We start from the raw sequence: 25,567 nt of genomic DNA, 5'->3' as shown, positions 1-25,567 counted from the left end.
ACGTAGGCCGAGTTTCTGACCGAACGAAATGTCGCCTATAACCTTATAATCGGTATGACATTGATTGACTGATTTAAAGAGAAAAAGAGATTATAAAAGAAGAATAACAAGATTTCTGGAAATAATCTTCACGTGAATACATTTCATGGGATATCACTGATCAATAATTCTCGAAAATAATAAAACGCGAGAAACGAAAAATCTTCTTCACTTTCCTTACGAAACATTATTTACAGAAATTAGAAGAACCGAATAAAACGAGATAAGATGAAACAAAATAAATAAATTACTTGAATATTTCCAACGAAAAGTTTCTGTTTGCCTATCACCTCGTCAAACAAATCTTTTCAAAATATCGCTAGATAGATGTATCTTTTCTTTGGGTAGAAACACGAGGAAAAGAACTGGTTTTGGTTAATTTCATTTTATTGTTATTTCCGACTGCAACTTTACTCGTGACAAAGTGTCAATTACGAAGCAGCTTCAGGGCGAACGCGGTGGCTTTTCGGATTCGGACACGTCGAGTATGAGCGGTAAGCTCGAATACCTGGAAAAGTATTCGGTAGCGCCTTCACCAAGCAGAGATTATTACGGGTTAAGAGTGTTGGACGACCAGGTGCTGACGAATAAATCGCGTTCTCGCGATTCTGCCTCGTAACTTCGCTCCTTTTGCAGGTGACACTCTATCTTTGGCGAATCTCGCACGGTCCTCACAAAACACCCATCGTACGAACCTCCGGTTTCGTTGATTTCAAGCAAGACCATCGATTGCAGGACGAAATTCGACGTATTTTTGGTACACAGTCGAGGAATCATTATTGAGTAACTTTTTGTGGAAAATTTGTCATTTAACGTTTAATGTTTATCTGATACGTTTAGTAGCTCTTGAAAGAATAATTCATTAAAAAATATTTTATTCTCTGTAAATACTCTGTTAGTTTTTTCATTTTTTTGACGTTTTTGAACGTTTGACGTTTGATATTCGTATACGTTGAATATATTTATTGGGTTAGGAGCGTGAAATTTTTCATTGAATCGTTCGTGAAGATGTCACTTAAGTTTAAATTGATATTATTTGATCGCTCGACTTTTTCAACGTTTGAAAAGCGGCGAATTAAGGTAAAGTAAAATGCTTCTTGTCTCGGTTTTTCTTTTTTGACAATTCTTTACAAAATATTAGTTTCACTATTTTAATTTTCTATTTTATTTTCACTAGTTTAATTTTCCATGTCGTTCCAATTCTATGTATTACCATTTATATACGATATTTTAGGCGAATATTTGCTAAAGCACGTAAGAAACATCACTTCCGGGAGAAACACGTTATTGACATTGCCAAGGTGTCTGATTAATAAATTAATCAAATATCTTTCGGTACAAGACATCATCAAATTAATATCCCTGTCGCGTGTCTCTAAAGAGGTAACAGAAATCAAAGAAATTAATATTCAGCCTTACCCTTTCTGCTTCTTCCTTCCCAAATATTTAGATCTTCGATGACAATTGCGTGTGGCAAACACTGTACAAAAAATACAGACCACTAACAAGGAATAGATACGACGGATCTAATACCACGTATAACTGGAAACAATTGTTCCAATTGGCTCAAGCGCAAGAATCAACCAACGATCAAAAAGTAATTTTGTCATTGTTACCGATTTTGAAGCGCGCGATATTCATCTTTGATTTATCATCGATGCAACGATCGGTTGTTCCAGATGCTCCGAAATCGCTTAAACGCAAAACAAAGACCAGCAAACCCAAAAATTGAAAATTTACCGAAAGTGAATGCGAGATCGGAGAATTCACCGAAAGCGTATCAAAAAATCGAAAATCCCATGAAAATCTCTGGTTCGAATACCAAACTAACATCGAAGATCGTTCCGCCAGAAAATCAGACGAAGAAAACGGCTGAAGTATCTCGTAGAAAGAACGCGCAGAACTCTGTTTCGAGAAAATCGTCCGACAATCGTCTTAACGAAATTACAATCGACAAAGAAAAAGTAATCTCAGAGAGGAGAACTTCTGCCATTAAATCGCTGCAAGTAACCGGACAGAAGAATATAAAGGCGCTGAAAGATTACTCGGTCGCTACTAAGGTCAATTCCAAAGTGGACAGCAAAGATTCGATGGGTAACAAAGTTGCAGAAACGAAATCGAGCAAAGTTCAGAATAAAATGGCTAGAAAGATCGACACGAAGGCCAGTAGCATAAGTCTCAAAACGCTGGAGGAGAAATTAAATAACGTTAAATCGAAAAGTTCAACGACACCGAAGGTTAATAAAAGTGAGAAACCAGCTGCGCGTCCGATCCAGGAGGTGCAAGTTAAACCAAAATCCAGGGGGAAAACGAAGAAAATCGGTCATAGCAAGTCTACGATCTTGAGTACGAGCGCTGATCTTTTGAACGATCATTGTCCTATCAAGGATGACAGTTTCGATCTGGTAGATCTGATCCAGGCTAGCTTGAAAAACATTCGTAGTCCAAGAAGTATATTCGATTATAGCTTCAGTTGTATCGAAAAGACGAAATCTTGCGGCGGTGACACGACCACGCAAGAGATTAGTCGCAAGATGACAGACCATCCGAGAGCCTTGAAGAGTGGTCACATTAAAGCGGCTCTTGATCGATTATCAGAGAAATCCGAGCCCGTCACCGCGAAATCGATAGATTCTGCCAACAAAGGCGAACTATCGTATGGATCCGTCTCGCCCGACTATGCTCTAATGTCGTTGAATTCAGAATTGAAAAAATCGACAGAGTTAAATAAGAATCGTAACGTTATCGTGCCAGAGGAGAAGGCAGAACATTTTGAAAGATATGGAATTTATAACAAATATCCAACGCCAAGGCTACCGAATAAAGAACAGAAGAAATCGCCTCCTGGAAAGGAAATGGATAAGATGAGCATTCTACGTTCGCTGGGAATGAGAAGTTTGCGTGGTAAAAGCGTGAGCTCTAACTCAACGGCCGAGGTAAATCGATACGAATCGAGGAAAATGATCGATAACGTTTACAAGTATTGATGTGTGTTCACTGTCGTCGTGTTACTCCGGAGAATATTTTTTAAATTGTAACAACTGTACGTGTATATGTTTGGTAAAATAAATATTAGCGAAAGCTAAAATACACGTCTAAAAGCATTGTACCACGCGATAATCTGTTACACGGCAAATAATATGATTTCAAGACGAGAGAATTTTTATAAGCGTGTTACGATAGAATAGGAAGAAATTATGATTTCTTATTTACAATGCATTTAACTTGAAAAATATTACTATATTCGAAGCAATTAACATCGAATCTCACTGATTATCTGAATTGCTAAATTATACGTATTTGCCTCCATGAGATTTTAAGACCAGCGTGGTAAGTCAATTTAGTTTTATTATAGTATCGAACTTTGATGTTTTTGGTAAAATTAAACGGTTTTCATAAGAAATCATCTCAATGTTGAAGAAATTTATTAGTTATTATCTTTCCTCGCATTAACAATTTCACTGGAAATGCGGACAGATATACAAAATAATTATCCAGCGATGCTTGTATTTAATGATATGTCTTTTTAAATACAAACACACTTACATGAGTTATCGTCGAACGAAATTTTAGCAGCTTGTTCTACGCATAAAGATCTATAAAAGAAATTATACAAGATAGCGTGTGTAAAGTAGTCTGAACGTATGATTAATTGTAAAGCGAGAAGTATCTTCACATTTTAACACGTTTCATCGTCAGTTGCGACATTATTACTCTAGAATAGAATCAGCGATCTTTAACTGAGAAATCTGCTAACATTTTTCACCAAACGTTCTACAAGCGTCGCCTATGAATACTCTGCTAACTATGATCCGAGCTTTCTTGCACAATTTAGCTATATTACATCAGTGAATTCACAAGTGACAAGTAGTAAATTATAAACTTCTGTACTCGTATAGGTTTTACAGCTTTTCATCTTCAGCTTTTTTTGTAATGTCAGTTCAAGTATAATAATATTGTCAACTAATACAATTATTTATCACCTAATAGGTAATATTAGTAAATCGATAGATTGCAAGTTCTAGATCATAAATATCTCTTTTTACGAGCCTATCATTTTTCATATAGTAGGACGATCTAACGGTATTACGATCTAATGATATTAGTTCAGTTGTGTGCGTGCAAGGAAGCTCCGATATTTTGTAACATATAGAAATGCTATTTGAATTTATAAAACAAGCGATATATCCACATTAAAAGTGTCTTGCTTTCAATAGACTTTTGTCGTTAACGTGTTGCTTGAAAAAATTCGCTACGCAAATGTCGCGCTCTTGGCAATCTCCTTTAAAGATCACGAAATTTACAGAAATTTCCCTTTGCCCGTACAGAAATAACGTTCACGTCGATCATCGCTACAAACCGATTATCAATATCACACGAATTCGTCCACGTAATTTATTGTCCGTTTACGCTTATGACTTAAGTTCGATTTGGACATAGAAGCCTGACAAATAAACTAAGCAAATTCAACAATTTCGTTTCAACTTTCACGGAGAAATACGTTGTTTATAATATGTATATTTACAGAGATTTAACCTATCGGAACTAGAAGAAGAAATTTGAAATTTTCGGAGACTACTTAGAAACAAAATCGCAAGTATGATTCCGTAATAATAACAATGATAACAACATAATAATAATAATAATAATAATAATAATAATAATAATAGAATTATTTTAATATTTAAATATAGCAAATCATTTTTAATTGCAGCAGATTTATTTCAATCGCGAAATCCTTCTCACAGTTTCACGGAGATTCTCGTCTTCGTAGAATTCGATTTACAAGTTCTGTTTAGTTAATGGTAGGAACAGTATACAGCTTAAATTCATTAATTTACATATATCGCTGAGTTTAGCTGCGCCAGATGGTATCACAACCGCATTTGTTTTGGTGTTTGTTGTATGATAAAATTGACATCTTTGTTCATTTATACTCCACTGAATTCGGTATTTTAATTGACAATTTTGCAACGATTTTCTCCTGCGAATCGCAGTTCGATAAGTAGATACCTTTTCAACAAAGTGTTTCCATGGATCCTTAGATTCATGTTCAGCAAAACTACCGCCAGGGCTCGGTCTCGTCGAACATTCTCTCTATGTTGTCACGAAGCATATTTTCTTGCTCTGTAAATATGTACATTCTGTTTAAAAGAAATATTCTATTTTTACGAAGAACAGAAAGAAAGAAGTGATTTTTTATTTTATTTATCATAAAGCAGCACGCATATATAGTAATACGTACTACTACATTGTCGTATAGCTTTGACGTCTAATATCGTGGCTATTAAATACTCGTGTACGTACAGTAATATGCTATAGTAATAATAGGTACTATACACATACATACATCGGTATTTAGTACTATTAATAGTAATACTTCAAAGCATAATAATGTCAAAGCGATAATTGCACAAAGTATACACCTCAGGTATTTGTAAAGTTAGAATTCAGATAAAGAGTACTCATAATGAGCGTCCTTTGATTCTACGTTGTTCTTATTAATTGATGAATTTACCTTTCGTTAGATTAGCGATTACACATTGTTTCCTAAGAAATTCTAGACACAGAGTACGTGACAGGCCAAAGGCGTGCATGTTACACGTGAACGTCCTGAAAAAACGAAATTGTTTAAAGATAACATAAAACACGAGTTCATCGAACATTCTGTCGAATCTGTTTACCCTAATTGTCCAAAGACGATATTAGCCTGAAACTTTCGATCCTCGATGGCGATGGCCTCCTGATCCAGAGACTCAGGCCTCGGAGGAACTGGCCTCGAAGCTCTTTCACATTGAACCGCGTCGAAGAAAGCCGCCGTCCAGAATCTCATTGACGTCCATATGGGTTGTACTCGCAAATGTGTGTACAAGTATTCGCGATATGGCTCCAATCCTGGCACTTCGACTAATTACATCCGATTAAATTATTTGCAACGTATATTTTGATATATATGAAATGTATAATTGCGACGTTCGCTATTTGTAATCTACGCTGTCTGCAGTATAGAAAATTCAACAACAAGTACAAGTATTCGCGATATGGCTGCAATCGTGACTCTTCGACTAATTAAATCCGATTAAATTAATTGCAACGTATACTTTGATATATATGAAATGTATAATTGCGACGTTCACTATTTGTAATCTACGCTGTCTGCAGTATAGAAAATTCAACAACAAGTACAAGTATTCGCGATATGGCTGCAATCTTGACTCTTCGACTAATTAAATCCGATTAAATTATTTGCAACGTATACTTTGATATATATGAAATGTATAATTGCGACGTTCACTATTCGTAATCTACACTGTCTGCAATATAGAAAATTACATAAAAGACAGATCTAGATACCTTCGTGGTAAAAAGTAAAGCACATGTTCATGAGACTTTTGGCAGGTGCGAAATCATCCGCCTCGTGACATTCGAAAAGAGCCACCGCAAAGTGTTGAGCTAAAGAATAAAACGATGCTTCTGTTACACAGGGGCGTGCTCTCCTCGCGTTCACCACTCTGGAGAACCATATTCTACCGGATTCTGTCTGTGTGAAATGAAATCGGCACGTTATTCCTTTTCTTTAACGACCATTGTATTTATATAAAATTTAACAGATAATATGTATACACGTAATAGATTTGAACACGTACAAGAACCATTTGGCCGAAACTTGCTTTTTGCTCCTGATCGATGCTATTCGGTGCATCGAATAAAAGAGGTACAAAAGCTTTCATAAAATCCGCCGCAGCTTCCTCAGATTGACTATCAGCTGATAAACTAGAAGCCCAAGATTGGACAGATCCCGACGAACCTAAATTACAAGACCCAAAATTATTTCTTATTTAAATTTCAAATTATTCGGATAATTAACTCGTAAACCTTGGTGACGAAAGTAAGTTAACTCATCGCTCGAATTCCCAATTTCTTAGATATAATAATTTCTTTATTCATGGCTTCTTTATATTTTAACTCGTCTACTGTATGTACATTATAGTATAAATTATATTTATACCGAATTATAAATTGTAATTACATTTATGCTTCAAAGAATTATTAAAAACACCCTATTCGATGGAGATCTGTCTTTGCTAACTTTTAATTCTACAATGTTATAGAAATTTCTGGTTAACAGATGACCAGATCAACAGGTTAGTATTCAAATAAATTTTACCTGATCTCTGCCATAATCTACGGCCGTCCATGTTCGAGTCTAAACTCGTACTAGGTCCGTAACCATCCTGATCGCTCATGGAGTCGCTGCTACAAGGCGGCATATCTGAAATAATATTCTACAGGAAACAATCGCCTAATCTGGTGGAAGCGTTAATCTACGGCTCCCCTAATTAATACTCGAGACTGGTGCGTGTGCCACGTTATTGTATTGCTTCAACACTTCTGAGAATACGTCTAATCTAATATTTGAGACAGGGAACACACAGGGATGATACAGTGATGCTATCGTACTATCAGAAATTGTAATCAGATATACTATACAGGTGTACTATAGGGATTAAACCTGATCGAACAAGCTAAATTTCAGAGAGGTAAGTCATACAAAGGTACACAATAAAGAGGCAATTAAGTTTCAATTGGGTCAGATGGTGTTTTAATTTAATACGTGTAAGTAACAGGATTGTAGACGCACTTTCACAATTAATTACGAACGACGGTCTCTTTGGTTTATTTCTCGAGATACTTTTATTAAATTTCCTATCAAAACCACATAGCAGATTTTATCTTTTATCGTGGAGAATAAAATGTAAATTCTAGGCAAAGAAAATGTATTAATAGATAGGTTCAGAAGTTTCTAATAAACGATCTTTTTAAAGTAGAACACGTTAGAAAATATATTCTATGATTATTATGTATCTTAGGTAAAGCTTGAGTAATAAACAATTATTAATTATTAAATAATATATATTCGGTAACTAAATTTACAAAGGAAACCATTATCTCCTATTTTCATTGGAATGTTAATATATTCAGAATTTATCAAAGTCAAAACTCAGTTTTATCTGGGAAACTAGAAAGCACGTACGAGGTTCTGTCTAAGTTTTTATATCAAATGACACCAAATATTTACACACAGGAAGGTTCACGTGAAAGCGTACAACGATACGATTTTCCATCAAGAAACACAAAACTGTAGGAGCCAGGGATCTATTTGCATTATTGCTTTTGTACCGACAGAAAAGTTGCGATATGTCAGTTATTCGTTCGTGTTTCGTATATTTCTTATACATATTGTGCAAAATGAATCGTGGAACAGCGTAAAACAGTTTGAAGTGCAGCGGAACCTGCGTTATCAGAACGCCGATTAACGGGACGATCGATTATCGGAATATCGATTAATGGAAAATTTGAGAATAGTCTTGCGCAGCAGAGATTGGAAACGAAAGAGAAACAGAAAGATATCGTTATATTTTTATTCGACAAATTTGTTGTTTAATCGAGATAAGTAATTAAAAATAAGTAATCTCTTGAAAAAGAAATCAAATCGCAAAAAAAAAAATGATAATCGATCTGTTCTCGTACGAAGATAAAGTCATTCGATTATTCAAATAGCGTGTAAATTACTCTTAGTTTGAATAACCTAGGTTCGTCCTTGCTTTCAATAGCAACTTTACTGTCGATACGGTGAAAACACCGAAAGGAAACGGAGGGTTTGTGAGAAACGAACGAAACCTGTGAAGGTTCACATACACATTTACATACAATTCAACGTTCATTTACCTAAACGAAAAACGACCGTCTGATAGCGGGTCGGGGCCCTCGCTTCATGACAAAGAGAAACAAAAATATATTATATAAAAACGTTCTTTCTAAAAATAAACTTACTGTACATATATTTTCATGCGAAAATAAACGTTTCGGAAATAACGAAATTTAGAGAAACAGATACCTATATTACTTCAAGGATTAAAAAAAATACTAAAAATGCATTCTTTTAGAAAGAAGGGAATTTCAATGTTACACCGAATTCATAAAAATATAAGTATACGTAATTAATGAACATTCGTGTATACAATCTTTTTTATAATATTTAACGAAGTAGAGAATATTTTTGTAGCTGCTCACCTCCCCTGTAATTCAATTTATCGAAAGGATCAGGCCCTGTGGCCTTGATATCTCTTTCTTCAAGAGGTTCTATGCTTTCTTCACTGTCCCTATCGGGGCTGTTATCTTCCTCTACTTTATGCTCTTGTCTTTTGGTTCCGGCTGATCGCGACGAGGCTATTTCCTCGTAGGTCATACCCGGAGGATATTTTCTCATACACCTCGACATATTGGCGCTACCCTGACGCTCCAGTTTATGCCTCGCGATTGCTTCGTAGTCTTCGTACGATAATCCTGTGCCAAACCTACGTATAAAACAAGAAATTGTGAGATTTCAAGGAATATTTTACGTTTAAAAAAATCGAGAATATTTCTCGAAGGTATTTTACGTTTAAAAGATATTGTTACGACCGTTCGCGGAGAGACGCGGTCGCGAGGAAAACGCGTCAGCGAGAGGCGTAAATTCTCGCTACGATTCGGTGAATCGACGCCGCGAAGTAGTCGTTCCCCTGTTTCGGTTAAGATAACAGAGGTGGTTAAATGAATATGACACAGTAGAGTAAGTTATATTTCACCGTTTATTCCAACAACTTATAACGAAGACAGTTACGCTGGTGCGTATGTACGAGATGAGCGAGTGACTGATCTGCGGGTGTGTATACCCGATTAAAGGATGTTGACTGTTCGAAGGATGTAAAATCAGTACCGTCTTGGGAGACGATGCTGTCTCGGAGGAAAGCTAAGGATGGGTGTGTCTAGCGCACGGGACCATCGGATTTGTTGATGCCGATGTTAGTTAAGAGAGTGAGGGAAATAGGCTTCGTTGTTAATTGGTTAAACGAAGGGTCTTAACCGCCCTCGAGAGAAAGTGGTTAGTGGGAGGAAAGTTGCAGCGTACGTGAGAAAAACTAACTTTCCCTTATCCAGCCTTGGTAGACAATAGTCTTTAGAAATTCTTCGGAAATAGACGTTTGTTTGGTTTGAAGGACCTTTACTAGGAAATCTATGAGATTTATGGAAGGTACTTGAGGCTATTGAGGGTACGCAGTGAGTATCCGAAGACATCTAGTTGCCATCTTGCCCGCGGCGTGTGGCCTGGGCTAGGTACGTGACGTAACAGATATCAAGAATATTTATCAGGAATATGAACGGAAATTTCCAAAATATCGATATCCGTATGACCTCGATATACAATATATAAAATGCAAACGCAAATACACGAGAATTTTATTTGAAATTTATTAAAAAATGTCTCTCTGACGCAAGACAACTTTTTCAGAAGATTAAAAGCAAAGATACTGTTTGAAATGCATGAAACATTAAATTCGCAATACTTATCAAGCTGTCACTTGTTACCGTCACGTACAGAAGAAACGATAAACAAACCAATTTTCTTGTACGTGAAACTAGTGCACCTTATCGATCATCTATTATGCATCGTAAATTGCATTTCAGTTAATGCGCGCCTCATCCACTCTCCAGCGAAGTCTCGACTCCATGGAAAAGTGGTTTCACAAATGGGGCTTCAAAGTCAACGAAAAGAAATCCTCACATGTAACCTTCACGCTCCGAAAACAAACCTGCCCCCAGGTCACCATCAACAATGCAACAGTTCCTAGCAGGGACACAGTCCGATACATGGGCATGACCCTGGACAGGAGACTAACGTGGAAGACACACATCTCAGATAAAACGAAGCAACTAAAGGACAAACTAAAAAAACTCTATTGGCTCACGGGCCGACGCTCCAAACTAAACATACAGAATAAAATTACCCTCTACAAGACCGTAATAAAACCTGTCTGGACCTACGGAATCCAACTATGGGGAACAGCAAGCAACTCCAACATCGAAATACTACAACGATTCCAATCGAAAACGCTAAGAGCCTTAATAGACGCACCTTGGTATGTTACCAACGAAACCATCCATCGCGACCTCAAGATACCTACAGTCAAAGAGGAAATAGCAAAATATAGCGACAGATATAGCAAAAGAGTCAACAAACACCGAAACCCCCTAATCACTGGACTACTCGATACGACGGACCAGATTCGCAGGCTGAAGAGGCACTACCCGCTAGACCTAAACGTTAGATTCATTTAATTATCCAAATCAAGCATATGCACTTACTTATAATACTTATAGATTATAAATTATATCTATCTATAATAAGTATTAACTTATTGTAAATAAACAGCCATGTCACTGCGCCACGCCAGAAAAATTACTGAAAATTCTCAACGCGAGAATTGATTGTAATTTCAACAAATAAATAAAAAAAAAAAAAAAATTAAATAGTAAAAGAAAATATATATTTCTCGTAATATATTCTCATTTCTCACGTATAATAAGATTAATAAAATCAAAGTAAGCTTAGAGGATGCCCAATTACTCTTCACACCTCTAATACACCTTATTCGTGCTGCTGTAGAATTATTTAGCAATAGATTCACGAGACAGGAGCTTACCTTGGGAGCCTTAATTTTCTTCTAGCCAACTGTTCTTCCGGATTGGAAGTCTGAGGTGGTGCTTGTGGCGAAGATGGCGACGTCGACGGCGTCGTGGTCAATTCACTTTCTTCTAAACTGCTACTTAGAACGGATCCTATTCGGCTACCCAAACCCTGAAGATACTCTCCGCTGCCTCCTAACGCAGACTTGACGGATCTGAGTGCACCTCTGGTGCGTCCAATTAGGGACGCTCCACCGGTGGATGGCAGAGCCGTAGTTACATCCACCATCTTCTGTAACAGACAAGTACAACAATGTCGTAAGTATTTAAATTAGACTCCATGCAAATTGCAATTCTTCAGCTTCTACCAACGAGTATAACGATGGAAGTGTCACGTAATTTTTGGGTTGGTTGGTGAAAATAAAATATAGTTGAGTCGTAACACAACTATTTACTTGGTTTTAATCAACCTTTATTATGAATTCAGCAATCACAATGTAACACGCACTGAATTAACATAAGTCACAATTCACTCCAACCATGTTATGTCAGAGTTAGTTACAACGATACATTAAGTACGCGACTTATAAGAGTAGAGACCGACATAGATATATTGACTATTCTAAGGATACAGAATAAGTGAAGTCTTACTGACGATACTGTGTTTGAGGAAAACTAGGGGTGGGGGTATCTAAGGACAAGAGACGGAATTTACGACAGGAAATACTCGCTTGGTCCGAACGACCTTAACTATAAAAAAATGCCAAGGCCCCTGGTAGGCACTTAAGACTATTGAGGGTGCGCGCCAGGGATATGCAGGTATCTGGGTGCCATCCTGTCCGTTGTGTATGGCCTGGTCTCTGATATGAATTGACGTTACAGAAGCTTGTGCTTTCGACCTTCACTATCCTTCGTTCTGTTTTTCAAGTCAGCTTTTGTATTCGTAAATTTCTGAAAATTCTCTTTTCTTCAATTTTGCAGAAGTTTAATTTCGCAGGCTGCAAACTACAAATTAGAACGAACGAAAGGTACTAGAAGAAAAATTTATCCAGAAGAATTTGAAGCGAAACACGTACGTATTGGGATTGACGAAATTAAGTATATACAAATGGAATTATAAATGACTTTGATAGTATCCGAATGTTTATTTCCAATAAATAAATAACAGATTCTCTTTTGGACGTTTTTCGATAATTGTTGAAATTTTGAAGTAAAAAGGTTTCTTTGCAGCAAACACTCTACGTATTTAATATCAAATTTCATGAAAATTACAGTTCTTCAGCTCTGTCCACAGGTTTAACAGCGTGTACTTCGTTCTTCTGATGTCTGATATAATGCGATGTTTTATAACAATATTTTACAATAATATTAGGTTGCCCGAAAAAGTGTCTTTCTTTCGTAAACGTGTTTTTTACAACAGTGCACCTTCATGTAAACGTGAAACCAAGTCTGTGAAATGTCGCGGTGTTTATCTCAACGTAACAAAATGGATCGTACGTAATTCGACAAAAACAAAAAACGATGTGCGTCTATTATTTGCTCATAAATCGAAAGAAACTTCTAATACAATCTAATACATAGTATCAAGTACATAAAGTTGAAATTAAAAACGCTATTTACGTTATTAATCTACATCCATTTGGTGTCATTAACCACGTGAATACATTCTCTATATTCGATATGGTAAACTGTAACAACTCAAAAAACCCTTCGTCTAAATTTGAACATTGTAACAAACTTTAATCAATACCAGTTTTCCAGATGGTTGATCGCTAATCATCAAAAGAATCCATTGCCTTTATCGAGCCGTATTGCAGTCAATTTGACGTAATATCATTGAAAAGCATCTGCGTTCGTAATGAGCAATGAAGTTCGCGACTCAAATCATGAATATGTTATCTGCAACTTTGTGCGAGCGTATTATCTTCTGTTCGACAAAAATTGTCACCTAATGAGCATTGTTTGAATTTTGACAAGCAGCGAAAAGCTCATTGAAAATGTATGTAGGTCGACTAGGTACGTACGGTGCATCGTACGCGAACCGATAAACGTCGACAGGAAAACATTTGCTGAACTTTTCGTACGAAAAATGTAACATCAGCTCGTAACGAATGAAATACGTACTTTCGAGATTAATGAAATTATTCTTAAACGAACATTGTTTTTGTAAAAAAAATGATATCAGAATTTACAAAATCAACGTAATAAGAGATATTGTATGTAATTTATAAACAATGGAACGGGGGAGAAGAATTATTAAAAGCATAAAATAATTATCTATTGCTAAGAACGAAAGAAAGAAAATAATTTGAAAATTATTAATGGTTGTCAGAATTTCTCTCACATTTTGTGTCAAGGTTCACGTAATAACTGTTTGTGATTATGTTAAACATGCAACCATGTTTTTTAGTATAGTTACGTAATAACAAGTTTTGGTTGCAACACTTTTTCTTATAGTGTCCATGTTAATGATTGAAAATCACGTAACTCTTCGAATATGATTATTCAACACGTATTCCAAATAAATTGCAAAATCTATCGTTATTTATTTTTAATATATTTTTTTATTATTCGATCGTTATTGAAATTTCGTATCCCGTAAAAAATTCACTCGAAATCCATCATTGAAGGAAAATTATGCTCCGATATGTACACAGGTATCAATAATTTGTGTTATTGATTTTCCTATTTGGAATAGCACCTGGTTGTATCATATGAATTCGCACAAGTGACACTGAAAAAAACATTATTATGTTGAATATTGACAAGCATCGTTTTATCAGTCGTATCGGTGCAAAGGTGATAAACGTATTTATCATTTCTGCAAGAAGGGAAGGTCTTTGAATAGGAATTTACGTCAAGCAAACTAAATGCACGTGGGCAAATATAAATGTGTTTGAAATTCATGATAGATTACCTTCAAACGTGAAGCGAGCAAACATAAATAAAATAAGTGCACGGCTTGATAAACGGAGAAAAATGTACAAGTAAAATATAAACAAACGTCGTACTATCGACTGCTTATATTTTTATCATAAATTATTTTATTATTATTATTCGTAACATGTATTGCATCGATATACGAAACGTACATATCATATAGTAATTCATGCAATTTATTCTGCGGTAATCAATACGTAAATATATTCTCAAAGTGATTGATGACGTACAGGAGTTTGTGGAAAGATTCAAACGTTTGATAGAAACCTATGAAATCGGATTTTCCACAAAGAGAAAATTTATACCAATCGAAGTATACGATTCAAAATTATTTCGTACTACGTACTATAAAAATTATTTAATCAATCTTTGATCTTTATATCACACACTCGATTTTACACGTTTGATTTAAAATACAATTTAATTAATGAAATGTTGCGAAACGATTTAATTAATACACTTCTTCATTGTGAAAACAGTGGAAAACTATATTTATATATAGTAAAAGAAAGGAACATTACGTATTTATTATCTGCACAAGCAGTTCTTATCGTTAGTATCTCTCTTACCTCTGGTTAGTAGATACTCGTATTTCTGCTTCTACGAATGGAAGTAAGATTTCATTCTAAATAGAAACCGTATAATGAGGGAAAATACGAATGAACAGGCGAGACGATAAAAGTTACGTAAAACTTCATACAGTTTTAAAGTTTCGAAGGAAACTTCTTTTTTCTCATCCTTAACGTTTCACACGTGGCATGATTTAACCTTTAATATTTATGGTGTTGCGCTTGCAAGATCAGCAACCATCTGTTACTCCAGTCTCCTTATCACGCTCTCATTAAATTTATATATGCATACACAGATGTTACACAATGAACGAGACGTTTTACCGTTACCGGTCGTGATACGAAACAATAGCGAATGTCCTTGCTGATAGCTCACTCTGACCGAAACCGCATCTGGAAACTGATTAACTATCGCTTGCGTAATATCTTTCACATGTTTAATGATTTCCATTTATTCAGAACGTAATGATGCTAATAGTAGCACACGTTACGAATCGCAGGGAGTTTATGATATAGAGAAAAAGAAAACAATAATTAAGAATATATATTCGATATCTGTAGAAAATGTTGTTGCCTTAAATGTAAAGACATTTTGTTGCAAAGATAAACGATAACAAATTTTCTACTTTGCTGTTAAATTTGTTCCATAAGGAAGGGGATGTGTAACAGAATTTTGGAAATTTCATACATCGGAGAAAATGATCTTTCCTTTAAATCTGTATCTGTATGGAATCGTTTATAGAAAATAGAAATTCTTAAACGCTGTCCTTTTTTTCTTTTCTTTATTATCGTCCTGTGTATCTTTTGATAGATCAGTCGAGTGAGGTTTGTTTGAAAATCGTGATGCCACAAAGAAGATAGAGCACTTTCAGAACGCGAAAGTAGATCATCGATCGTGTCAACATCTCCATCGAAAGTTGGATGCCGCAAGAATTTGAAATTACGCAGACAGCAGGAATTGCGGGGGTGGAAGCGGATGTAATATCGAGCAACAAGCACGCCAAGGTTCTCGGAGTATGAGCGATGTAATTTGACCAATGCTTCGATCGACGCTTCCTTTGTCCGAGCATCTCGAAATTGTTCAACTATCAATACCACATCATATGGCAATAAAATGAAATTAATAGATAGAAGACGAAATAAAGTAAACCATTTTCGTGTTAATAACAATAAAATATCGCCTTAATTTGACCAGTAAAATTAAATGAAATTTGTTCAGGCATAGACAATGTAAATTAAAACGCATAAGGCAGTACTAAACGCTATTTTAAAATGTACTAACAATAAATGTTTCATTTATAGAATATTCGTATAGATCAAGTGGTGCTATACGTCGTTGATCGATACGAATGAACGAAACGTTCGTCGTTCACCTTCAACGTTACGTCAAACGTATTTGTATCAGGGACAAACGATCGTAGGATTTCACGAATGCATGAAAGCACGTCGAGGAGTACACTCCGGAGGGACATCGCCGCAATGCAGCTTTATCTATACCGGGCTGTTCCGCACCATACGGGCCATTGCTCGATTTACGATTCCAGAAAACATATGTTCACAAAGCTCGATCTACTCATCGTGTACCATAATGCGGCTCTTTAACTACCACGATCTCGTTTAAACAGCTAAATAACGAACATAGTAAGCGTTCTACCATCGATGATCGACTATTTGCAATCAAACAACAATTACTTACTGTTTCTCTAATTGCAGCGAAGTATTATCCACGCCATGAACAACGGGGATGAGAAGAATGTCTGATGCGCGAGATGAATGAAAATGAAAAAGGATAGGATTTCGAGAGCTTCACATTGATTTAAGGAGAGAAACAGTGGATTGTTCGAAGCAGCTTAGTCGTTCACCCACATCAAAGATGTTTTCATTGCGTTAATGAAGTGTCCGACGAATATTTCAACGATTTAATAAATGAAGAATATACCGTGTGGTAACACGAGCGATTAGGCCTGCTGATCGAACGCGGTTCCCCTCCGCGATCACTTCGAAACACGTGTCTGATCACGAACGGTTCTTTACGCCGTTACTACTTAAACTTTCGGTCGTACACACCGAACGTAGCGCAGTTGCTTGCACTGGCTGGCCCGTTCGACTTGCGTTACTCTTCCAACATGTGATCCGATTAGCGCGTACGCATGCGTACCGCGCGATCAATACAGTTTTACTTACCTTTCTTACGTAGCTCGAAATGGTCGGTACAACAGATGCGAAGTGCTTATTCTGTTGGTAACAGACGGCAATGCACCGACTAATGGTATCGAGTTTGAAAATAATATTTTACCGATTACCGGAGGTGGTAAATTATTATAAAGCGCGAAGAGAGAGAGAGAGCACTGTTCTTGTGGAAAGATTGATACATTTTCTTCCAAGCTACTTATCTTAAAGCGCAGGCCTGGTTACATTTTGACTGATTATCAATAGAATTTTAGTCATAACGTTGAACAATTCGTTTGATAGTGAAATCTAATTTTCAGAATAAATATTTATGGACTTCTAGCATTCGCAATTTGGAAAATTAAAGACAGGTTCGTATCTTCGAAATTGGTAATAGAAGAAGGATGATTTCCTTTGTGGATTTCGGTTGCGGGTTGGTTTCTTCGTTAAGTAATTCTACGAGTAATGTAGTATTCTCTGCGATACAGTGGATACAGATGCAAGAAAACGACTGTTGGTAATTATTGGCTGGCCAAACTGTGCGGGATTTTCTATTTGTTACAAGTACGTCAAAAACCGATACGCAGCCGATGTTTCTCCTTCGCTTGCTATTAACTAGCACGAGGAACTTCAACGTTGCGATGGCTCGGTTCTAGCCATATCCATTCATCTCCGCGCGATGTCATCTGGGATCCATGGGATTACTCTCGAGAGACGAAAGAGCCAATTGTACCATATAAAAGTCATCTTCCATTGGATAGGGTTTTATAGGGTTTCATTCGCCTCTAGCCACGCCGATAAAGTAAGATTTAAGAAGATCAGAAGAGATCAAGATTATCTGCTTTTTCTTTTTCTACGCGGAGGATACCTTTAAGAGATACGGTGGACCTCTTGGGGAGGTCGAGTGAACTAATTAAAAGATAATGATGCTTTTCATCTTGCTCATTATCCTCCGGTAGTTAACTCGGTGGAACTCCAGTTCGAATATAACAGGTGCAAGAGTCTCTATACAAAATATAAATTTCGTCCACGATTTTGTACAGAAAATAGCGTTCGCAAATAGCGTGTTACTCTTTTACACTTTGATGAATATTCTTGACAACGACTGGCAAAGTTTTGCAGAAAGTTGTTAATTTACCGATACGGTCGCCATCCTCGTATTTGCATATTTTACTAGCGAAACCGACAAAAAAAGAATTTCCGCGTTGTCGGCGTGGCCGATAGTGGAGTAAAAAAAAAAAAAAAAAAAAAGTCAAGGCGAAAAGGTTCTCATGGGCTGAATAACTAATTACGATGAGTAATCGAGTATTTTTTATTTCTCGGTGAATTTATGCAGAATACAGTACTAATTATACACGACGTGTATTTATACTTTATATTTTGTATTTATATTAATATATATTCTCCCGTACCATATCTTTGTTTCACTTAGACGTTATTACTTAATTACATCACATCAAACGGACACGGTGCTGTATGGTTTCTTTTATCGATTATGTACACATCTGTTGCGGTTAATTGTGCCGATTAAACGAACGTTGAACGGAGGAACGACGAACGAAAAAACTGGAGGAAAGAATAAAAAGCGTACAATATTCGTTCGATTCCCATATTTTCTCCTCATAATGTATGTTTAATCGATTGTATTATCGATTATATAACGTTTCTTTATGAAAACCAATGGAAATCGAACTTTTGCACACTTTGGGGCTTAAGTGGTGCTCTTTTATGCGCACATCCGGTGTACGTGTACATTGTATGTATGCGTGTGAGTGTTTATGTACGTGTATCTTTGAGTTAGCTTATCTTATGAATTACGATTATTGGTCGAATATTGTTGTTCCAAGCCTCTTTACCGTGCAATATCGATCCTTCTCTCGCGACCTCCTGTACACGAGCCACGTGTCGCGTTCAGGCTATTATATTTTTTTCTTCTCTGTTTTCTTTACGCTTCTTTTTATATTTTATTTACTAGGTACACCTAGAGCAAAGCGTTACAATAGGTTATACGTATCAAGTACGCGTTACGCGGCTCTTAGTTTTATGTTTTGAATCGTAAGGTGGCCTTGATACGTATTTGTTTTCACTGTTCTACTAGGAAAGGCCAGTATTTGTTTGAAAAAAGTTAGACGATTAAGGTGAGACTGAGCGACGCGAGCGAATACGCGAATACGAATGACGTTGAAGAGGACTCGTTTTAACGAGAGTTCGAAGAGCTCGATAGAGAAACGTGCATGAAATAACTTGACGAAAGAACGAGATGGATTTTTGTAGGATAAATTTAGGCGGGAAGTCTTAACGCGGAGATATGGCTGTATCACGGTGAAATAAGTTGATCTGAACTGGAAGAAAGTATTGAGAAATTCTTAGCAGGTGGTATCATAATTTATGAAACTAAGTAGATATGGAATGTTCAGCTGCGGTAAGTAAATAAATAATTTTGTAAAATTATGCTGGAATTTTAGAATTGATTGCTAGAAATTGAAACAGCTGTTAGCGAAACGTACATCGTATTCGTCATAATGTAAATTCAATTTCATCGAAGATTTGATTCAAGATTTAGATAATAAATATTCGAAGTATAATCGACGAATCGAGTTTGAAATTGTAACCAACGAAATATTAATTTCGTTACAAATTTTCTTATTAAAACGCATTAACCTTCTAAACATTACGCACCTTTCAGAGAAAACAAAATACAATGGCTGTTAATGTTCGATAGAATTAATTCCCCTTACGATAATTTCTGTATCGAGCTCTCTCCATCTTAAACTACGTGTCTTACCATTATTATTCAATTTTGTACGATCATAATTTGTTTACCGTGGTACTACGATCAACCAAAAATCAAAAACATCGAGTAGACAGCATACAATGCGTACCTACTTAACATAGCGTTTTCGCTCGCGCGTTTCCTATTGAAATATTCTCTTGGTACGAGCATGGTTCCAAATGTACTGTCTCTTTTTTGTTTTTTTTTTTCTTTTTTGTTTCTCTTTAAATTCTATCACGCGTTTTGGCCCCTCGTCCGCTGCAGTAAGGAAAATGAACTTTCGTGCTGAGCACGTAACGCAAAAGTGGCAAGTGCGTGGTCGCGTTCGCGTCGCGACGAATGCGAGCATGCAAACACATTAAAATCGCTGGAGCAGCGTGCTTGGCTTTCGAAACGACCAGCTGCAACGAATTCGAACCTCGTGCACAGTCTTACTTGGGAAATCGCCCTAAAGAAAAAAACACGCGAATATTCCTTTGTTGCGTTGCGAACAGGCAACTGATCTCGCCCACGATTTGTTCCACGTATGTACAATTAACTTACTCGCACATGAAGGAGATACGGGTCGTGTTCCTGGAACATGTTACATTTCTTTCTTTTGACGGCCATTAGTTTTAATTGCCTGGATGAGATTTAAATCTTTCGTTTCTTTTTACCCATACGGTCATAAGAGAAAACTTTATGAAAAAGCTTCGAGAAAGTTTTTAAATTAAAGCGTTTTCGCTTGGCTTGAAATATATTTATAGTGGGATATATATAGTTCGTAAGACTTCATCGTTTATCATCACGTTCGAATAGAAAGGGATCGAAATTTTCAATTCAATCGTAACGTGCACTAGTTCAACTATCTTAGATGCAATTCTGTACAAGCACTTTCAGTTGTAAATTTCAAAAATCATTTGTAGAATTGTAAAGCAGGTACATTTTCAGAAATTACGTACGATTAGTTCCATATCGTCGAATTCGATTATTTTTCATTGGTACAAGCTATCTTGAATAATTTAGATCATAGTATCCGAGAAATTCAGCAGAATGCGATGCGATATCTCATCCGTACCAAGCAGCATCAAATTCTACGCCAATGAAACACGACACGTACGCGAAGGAGAGAAATCAAATAAATACAGGACGGATATGTTTAATCTTCGAGCGAAAGACTTTGTCCTATGCATTCTCTATGTTCCTTACAAATGTACGCGCGCTAAAGGTTCCTCCGTTTATTAAATCCTATAATGCAGTTCACATCGCATTACGTCGTTCTCGACGAACGTTGTGAGCCTCGATTTCAAAGGATTCTTCTCTTCGCTTATCGTTCAATCGATCAAAGTTAACAGGATAAAACGATGCGATTCCCCGATATGTTCGATCGAACGTACAAACTAGACGCGTTCGTAATTACCAGTTCGCGTTTCTCGCGACATTGCGCTTGAAATGTGCAGAAACACACCTACTCCGTCCCTTTCTCGTTTATGTATGTATGTACATGTACACGAAACATAGCACACGTTAAGTAAACGCTAGTGATATCCCTTTTACATTACATTTACATACATTAAAGCTGCACCTTTACGTGTATACGAATACACATCTAATGTAAGTATGTACAACGACGTTACACCCCTATGAATCTAACTCACACAGCTAGATTTAAGTCCGATTCTTCCTGATTCGATGCTCGTCCGTTCTCGTTTCGTTCGTTTCCTTCAATCGCCGATTTCTACTCGTTACGCTTCTTTTATCCGATTATCGCGTTTAAAAATCGGTTCTCTCATCCAATTTCATCGATTCTCTTATTTTTCGTTAAGCGTCGGTCGCTTTATTTATTATTTACCCATTAGACGTCACGTGGTTCGAAATGGTGTTCGATTTTTCAGTCGTTTATATCGTGTAAATTTTACTAGGACTTGTATTTTTTCTTTTTTTTTTCCAAATTTCTCGAGTAAAGCGTAAGTAAATATCAGAGATCGAAGCAAAGATTGAAAAATGCTAAGAAGCACCTCGACGCGGCTAACTTGTGAAACACGATCCGATTAATCAATTTTAGTTAACAAGGCGTTTCAAGCTGTACAGATAATTAATCAATGTATGGAATAATATGAAAGTTACTTTAAAAGAGAAATATTGCAGAAGTCGAATCAAAGCAGCGATCTGTCTCGAATTTCGAACGAAACTCTCAGCAATTTCGTAAGGGATCCTAAGTTTCTCGGAAACTTTATAAGTGCAAACTCACGAGTGAATCGAACTGGAGAAATCGGACCTTCTTGGAAAAGAAGCAACTTTTCGCCTTTCTCCGTGCCAATCGGCCGGTCGAAGTTTCGAGAAGGCAAGTGTAAGCTTTTCTGGTCGCGGGAACCTGACGCGTATTGCGCGAGCGTATCGAAGATTGGGCTCAGCGCAGCCCGAAGGCTTTTAACTTCGCGACATCCCGTCGAGAAGAATGTCAGGTTCTCCTCGTATGAAGTTCGCTTGGAATTCGACACTTGTGCGACAGCCAGCCTGCGTCTATCAATCCTACAAGCTTCGTACTATTATCTCGATCAAGTTATTTGTGGTAAAGCTATGAAAAATATGTTTTGCTCAAATATTAGGGTGTCTTTGGCGTAAGAACTAGCAGAGTAGTGAAAATGATCGGATCGTAATTTTTCACGATAGTTTTATACATAGATCTAAAATGATTTATTTTGAAGGATTTCAATGATTTTTGATAAAGTGGTCTTTCTGCGCTATATCTATCTTTATACAGGGTGGTTGGTAACTGGTGGTACAAGCGGAAAGGGGATGATTCTAAGCGAAGAAAGAAGTCGAAAATATAGAATAAAAATTTTTTTTTATTTTTTTTTTTAATTTTTCCATCGAGGCAACGATCTACAGTGAGATCCGTTATAACGTGCCGCACGCGTACCGAGCGGAAATTCAAAGTCGATTTTCTCGAAAACAAAGCCTCAAACGAAAAATTTTTATTCTATATTTTCGACTTCTTTTTTCGCGTAGAATCAACTCCTTTCCGATTGTACCACCAGTTACCAACCACCCTGTATATCCTGCATGTTGATTTGCTTGGTACGAGTTTTATACTTTAGCTATTGGTAGTTCCAGCGTTAAAAATATTACGTATTTGTAAAAAAGAAAAAGAAAATTCTTCCTTATGATGACTTGGTCATTAGCGAAGAGAATTTACATATAACACGATTAGAATTAGATTTATATATTAATAAATTGAATCTCGATTAGAGATTTCATCGTATCCTTTAAATCCACGAAGTACAAAGAAGGAAATGTATGCCATTAGAATTAGCGCGAGCAGCCTCCTAAGCTTTTTTTACCCTTTTTATTTTTTTTATTTGAATAGATGATCTGAACATAACTCGAATAGCATGATCGATGTTGCGTAATATTTCTCAGATACCCTAATGTTATACGCAAAACACTCGCACTTACAAATCTACGGATGTTCGTGAGTTTAAGTCAGGGTTTATAGTATCCTTAAAAAAATTCAATAAATTAGAAATTTCAAAGATTTTGTAAAAAAAGATGAAAATAGCAAATAATTTTTATTTCATGCCTCCCTATAAACGTAGAATATTATTTACGAACAAGAGATTGGCTCAGTGCTCGTAGCAAATGATCGATACTTTAAGAAACTATGAATTTCAAGGATTTTATGAGAAACGAGGATTATGAGCAGTTAGTAGTTAGTATAGCTCGTTCAATGATCGAATTCAATATTATTTCTTTTCTTCCCTCAAAGATGAAAGTCTTCGTTCCTATGAAAAAACGTATGCTCTTAGTTATACACTAATTGTAAGAAAAAACAGGTACGGACAAAGACAGCGCTCCAATGGTGAAACGCTATGGAAAACCCGTCGACGTGTTGATGTTAGCGTCCTTTCACACGCGCTACCACTTCATCGCGAACAGACAATTGTGCTTCTAATTGTAAGTACGTTTACGATCTTCTCTTTCTCTTTTCTTTTCTTTATATATGTATGTTTGTTTGCTGCATGTGTAGATGTATGTGTGTGTCAACGTGTACTTGATTTTTGCCGCCTATTGCAGCTGGTAACTTTAGGCTACGCTTACGATGGAAACTCGACCAACTATATTTCTACGTTTTGATAGTAATATTTACGCGTAAAGTAAGCTGAGAAAGTAACGCCTTAATCGCTTGCTCGCTTCTTTTTTTCCTTATAATCCAACATGTAGCTACTAAACTGCTTTAAATTTGTCAGTATAGGTTTCCTGCTTTCATTACAGAATCGCATCGTACAGTTAGTTATAATCCTAACAATTTTCTAATTTTAATTATACGTTTGTTCAGGAGTAAAATTACATTGACACGATGTTTTTGATGAGCGTTACGCTCTACCTTCGATCAAAAGATAGTACAAACTACTTGTATGATGATGCAACAAAAATCGCAAAGATATCGTTTGTTAAAAGCTGATGTGACTAAGCGACAACTCACGATCCTCGAATAGTATGCTAACTTTATAAAGAACGTACAAGTCATACCATTGTGTATTATAATTCAACTATGACCTACATTTACTGAATTTTTCATCGATCGAAAGTCAACAATTAATCTTCGTTCTCATTGAGCAATTGCGAAGGAATGTTCCCTTTATTGACCCCTTTTTAATGTAAATTTTCCAAGAATTCACGAATGATATTTATGTACTTTAAACTTTTAAGAAAATACGACGAGCGACACTCACACAAACGAAACAAAAAGATTTTGAGCCATCTTCTTCTTAAAATTTGAATTTCTTTCGATGACGATTTACGTTTAGTATCACCGTGTTCGACGATCGAACATCGTTGGTTAAGGCGTCACTTTCAAAGCTTAAAAGCTACGAAAAGACCGCGACCTGCTCGACAGTAGCGTAGCGTAAGAAAAATCCCGCGAAGCTTCTGTTGTATTTACAAATCGCGAAGATTTCTCGGCAACGAAAGAGCGAGAATAAGAGCAAGGACTGTCGATGGCATCGATTATGCAAAGGCTACGTTCGACCGCGAGAAAAATCAAGACGAGAAATTGAAGACGCGTACAGACATCGATAATTTTTGGTCGATCGATAAAAAGGTGGAGTGATCGTCGAAATACAGCGAAATCGGTGAAGAATTGTTTGTAGTGTGGTGAACAAACGGTATAAATAGTCGTGGGAGTATTCTTTTTAATCGTACACTTGACCTTTCGCGCGTTCGCTCGATCGTCGAGGGAAATCACTTTCTTGGCGACGCGCGATTCGTTTAGACGTGTCACTGAGACAGACACAACGCGGTGGATATTCTGCTGTGTGTGGAATCACGAGCTTCTTCGTAGCCTAAAATTACATATCTTCTTGAAAAATAGAACGGCCCGCTGGATTTTTCATTCCTCGGACGCTGGCTGCGTCGTGTCGCTGTCCTCGCGGCTCTCGCTGCTCGCCTTTTGCTCTTGCTCCTTCTGCGCTTGCTCCTTCTGCGCTTGTTCCTTTTGCGCTCTTGCCTCGGCGTCTGTAGACAAGTAAAATAACAAATAAAATGATATAGTAATGATAAATTTGATTTATTTCAGTAAGGATATAAA

At 36.6% G+C, this 25,567-nt stretch overlaps 4 protein-coding genes and 1 long non-coding RNA gene across 10 annotated transcripts in view; 3 read left to right on the top strand and 2 right to left on the bottom strand.

The window, feature by feature from the left end:
• LOC126874640 (alpha-glucosidase-like) overlaps positions 1-25,567 on the top strand; it is a 103,735-nt gene that overhangs the window by 34,655 nt on the left and 43,513 nt on the right. The gene's annotated exons all lie outside the window — the stretch shown is intronic.
• Positions 102-3,748, top strand: LOC126874706 (uncharacterized). Its single transcript, XM_050637058.1, has 5 exons — positions 102-616; positions 676-796; positions 1,274-1,422; positions 1,490-1,636; positions 1,719-3,748. Exons 1-5 carry the CDS (start codon positions 527-529, stop codon positions 3,024-3,026), a joined length of 1,815 nt encoding a protein of 604 aa, XP_050493015.1. The 5' UTR covers positions 102-526; the 3' UTR covers positions 3,027-3,748.
• Positions 3,448-17,185, bottom strand: LOC126874646 (uncharacterized protein KIAA0513). Of its 5 annotated transcripts, none has more exons than XM_050636967.1 (10): positions 16,996-17,185; positions 11,565-11,839; positions 9,115-9,398; positions 8,770-8,811; positions 7,208-7,312; positions 6,687-6,847; positions 6,394-6,580; positions 5,724-5,946; positions 5,558-5,652; positions 3,448-5,183 (listed from the first exon to the last, which is right to left on the bottom strand). In XM_050636967.1, exons 2-10 carry the CDS (start codon positions 11,834-11,836, stop codon positions 5,137-5,139), a joined length of 1,416 nt encoding a protein of 471 aa, XP_050492924.1. In that variant the 5' UTR covers positions 11,837-11,839; positions 16,996-17,185; the 3' UTR covers positions 3,448-5,136. The 5 variants fall into 5 exon arrangements, with proteins under 5 accessions (XP_050492924.1, XP_050492896.1, XP_050492914.1 ...); XM_050636939.1 differs by having other exon boundaries at positions 3,448-5,166; positions 16,996-17,184; XM_050636957.1 differs by having other exon boundaries at positions 3,448-5,166; positions 11,565-11,836; positions 16,996-17,184.
• On the top strand, positions 12,423-21,923 carry LOC126874738 (uncharacterized). The gene is made up of 2 exons (XR_007692997.1): positions 12,423-16,697; positions 16,770-21,923. It is a non-coding gene; the product is annotated as an uncharacterized LOC126874738 (long non-coding RNA).
• The window catches only part of LOC126874616 (dual specificity calcium/calmodulin-dependent 3',5'-cyclic nucleotide phosphodiesterase 1-like), a 101,183-nt gene continuing 94,139 nt past the window's right edge, over positions 18,524-25,567 (bottom strand). For both annotated transcript variants that reach the window (XM_050636881.1, XM_050636873.1), the window contains exon 12: positions 18,524-25,494. In XM_050636881.1, the coding sequence (XP_050492838.1) occupies positions 25,370-25,494 (125 nt within the window). In that variant the 3' untranslated portion in view covers positions 18,524-25,369. The remainder of the gene's footprint in view (positions 25,495-25,567) is intronic.

Source organism: Bombus huntii, chromosome 2 (genome assembly GCF_024542735.1).
Source record: "Bombus huntii isolate Logan2020A chromosome 2, iyBomHunt1.1, whole genome shotgun sequence".
In the NCBI taxonomy this organism is placed as follows: domain Eukaryota; kingdom Metazoa; phylum Arthropoda; class Insecta; order Hymenoptera; family Apidae; genus Bombus; species Bombus huntii.
Note: the sequence above shows the minus strand (reverse complement) of the source record. Positions and strands in the feature narration are given on the sequence as shown.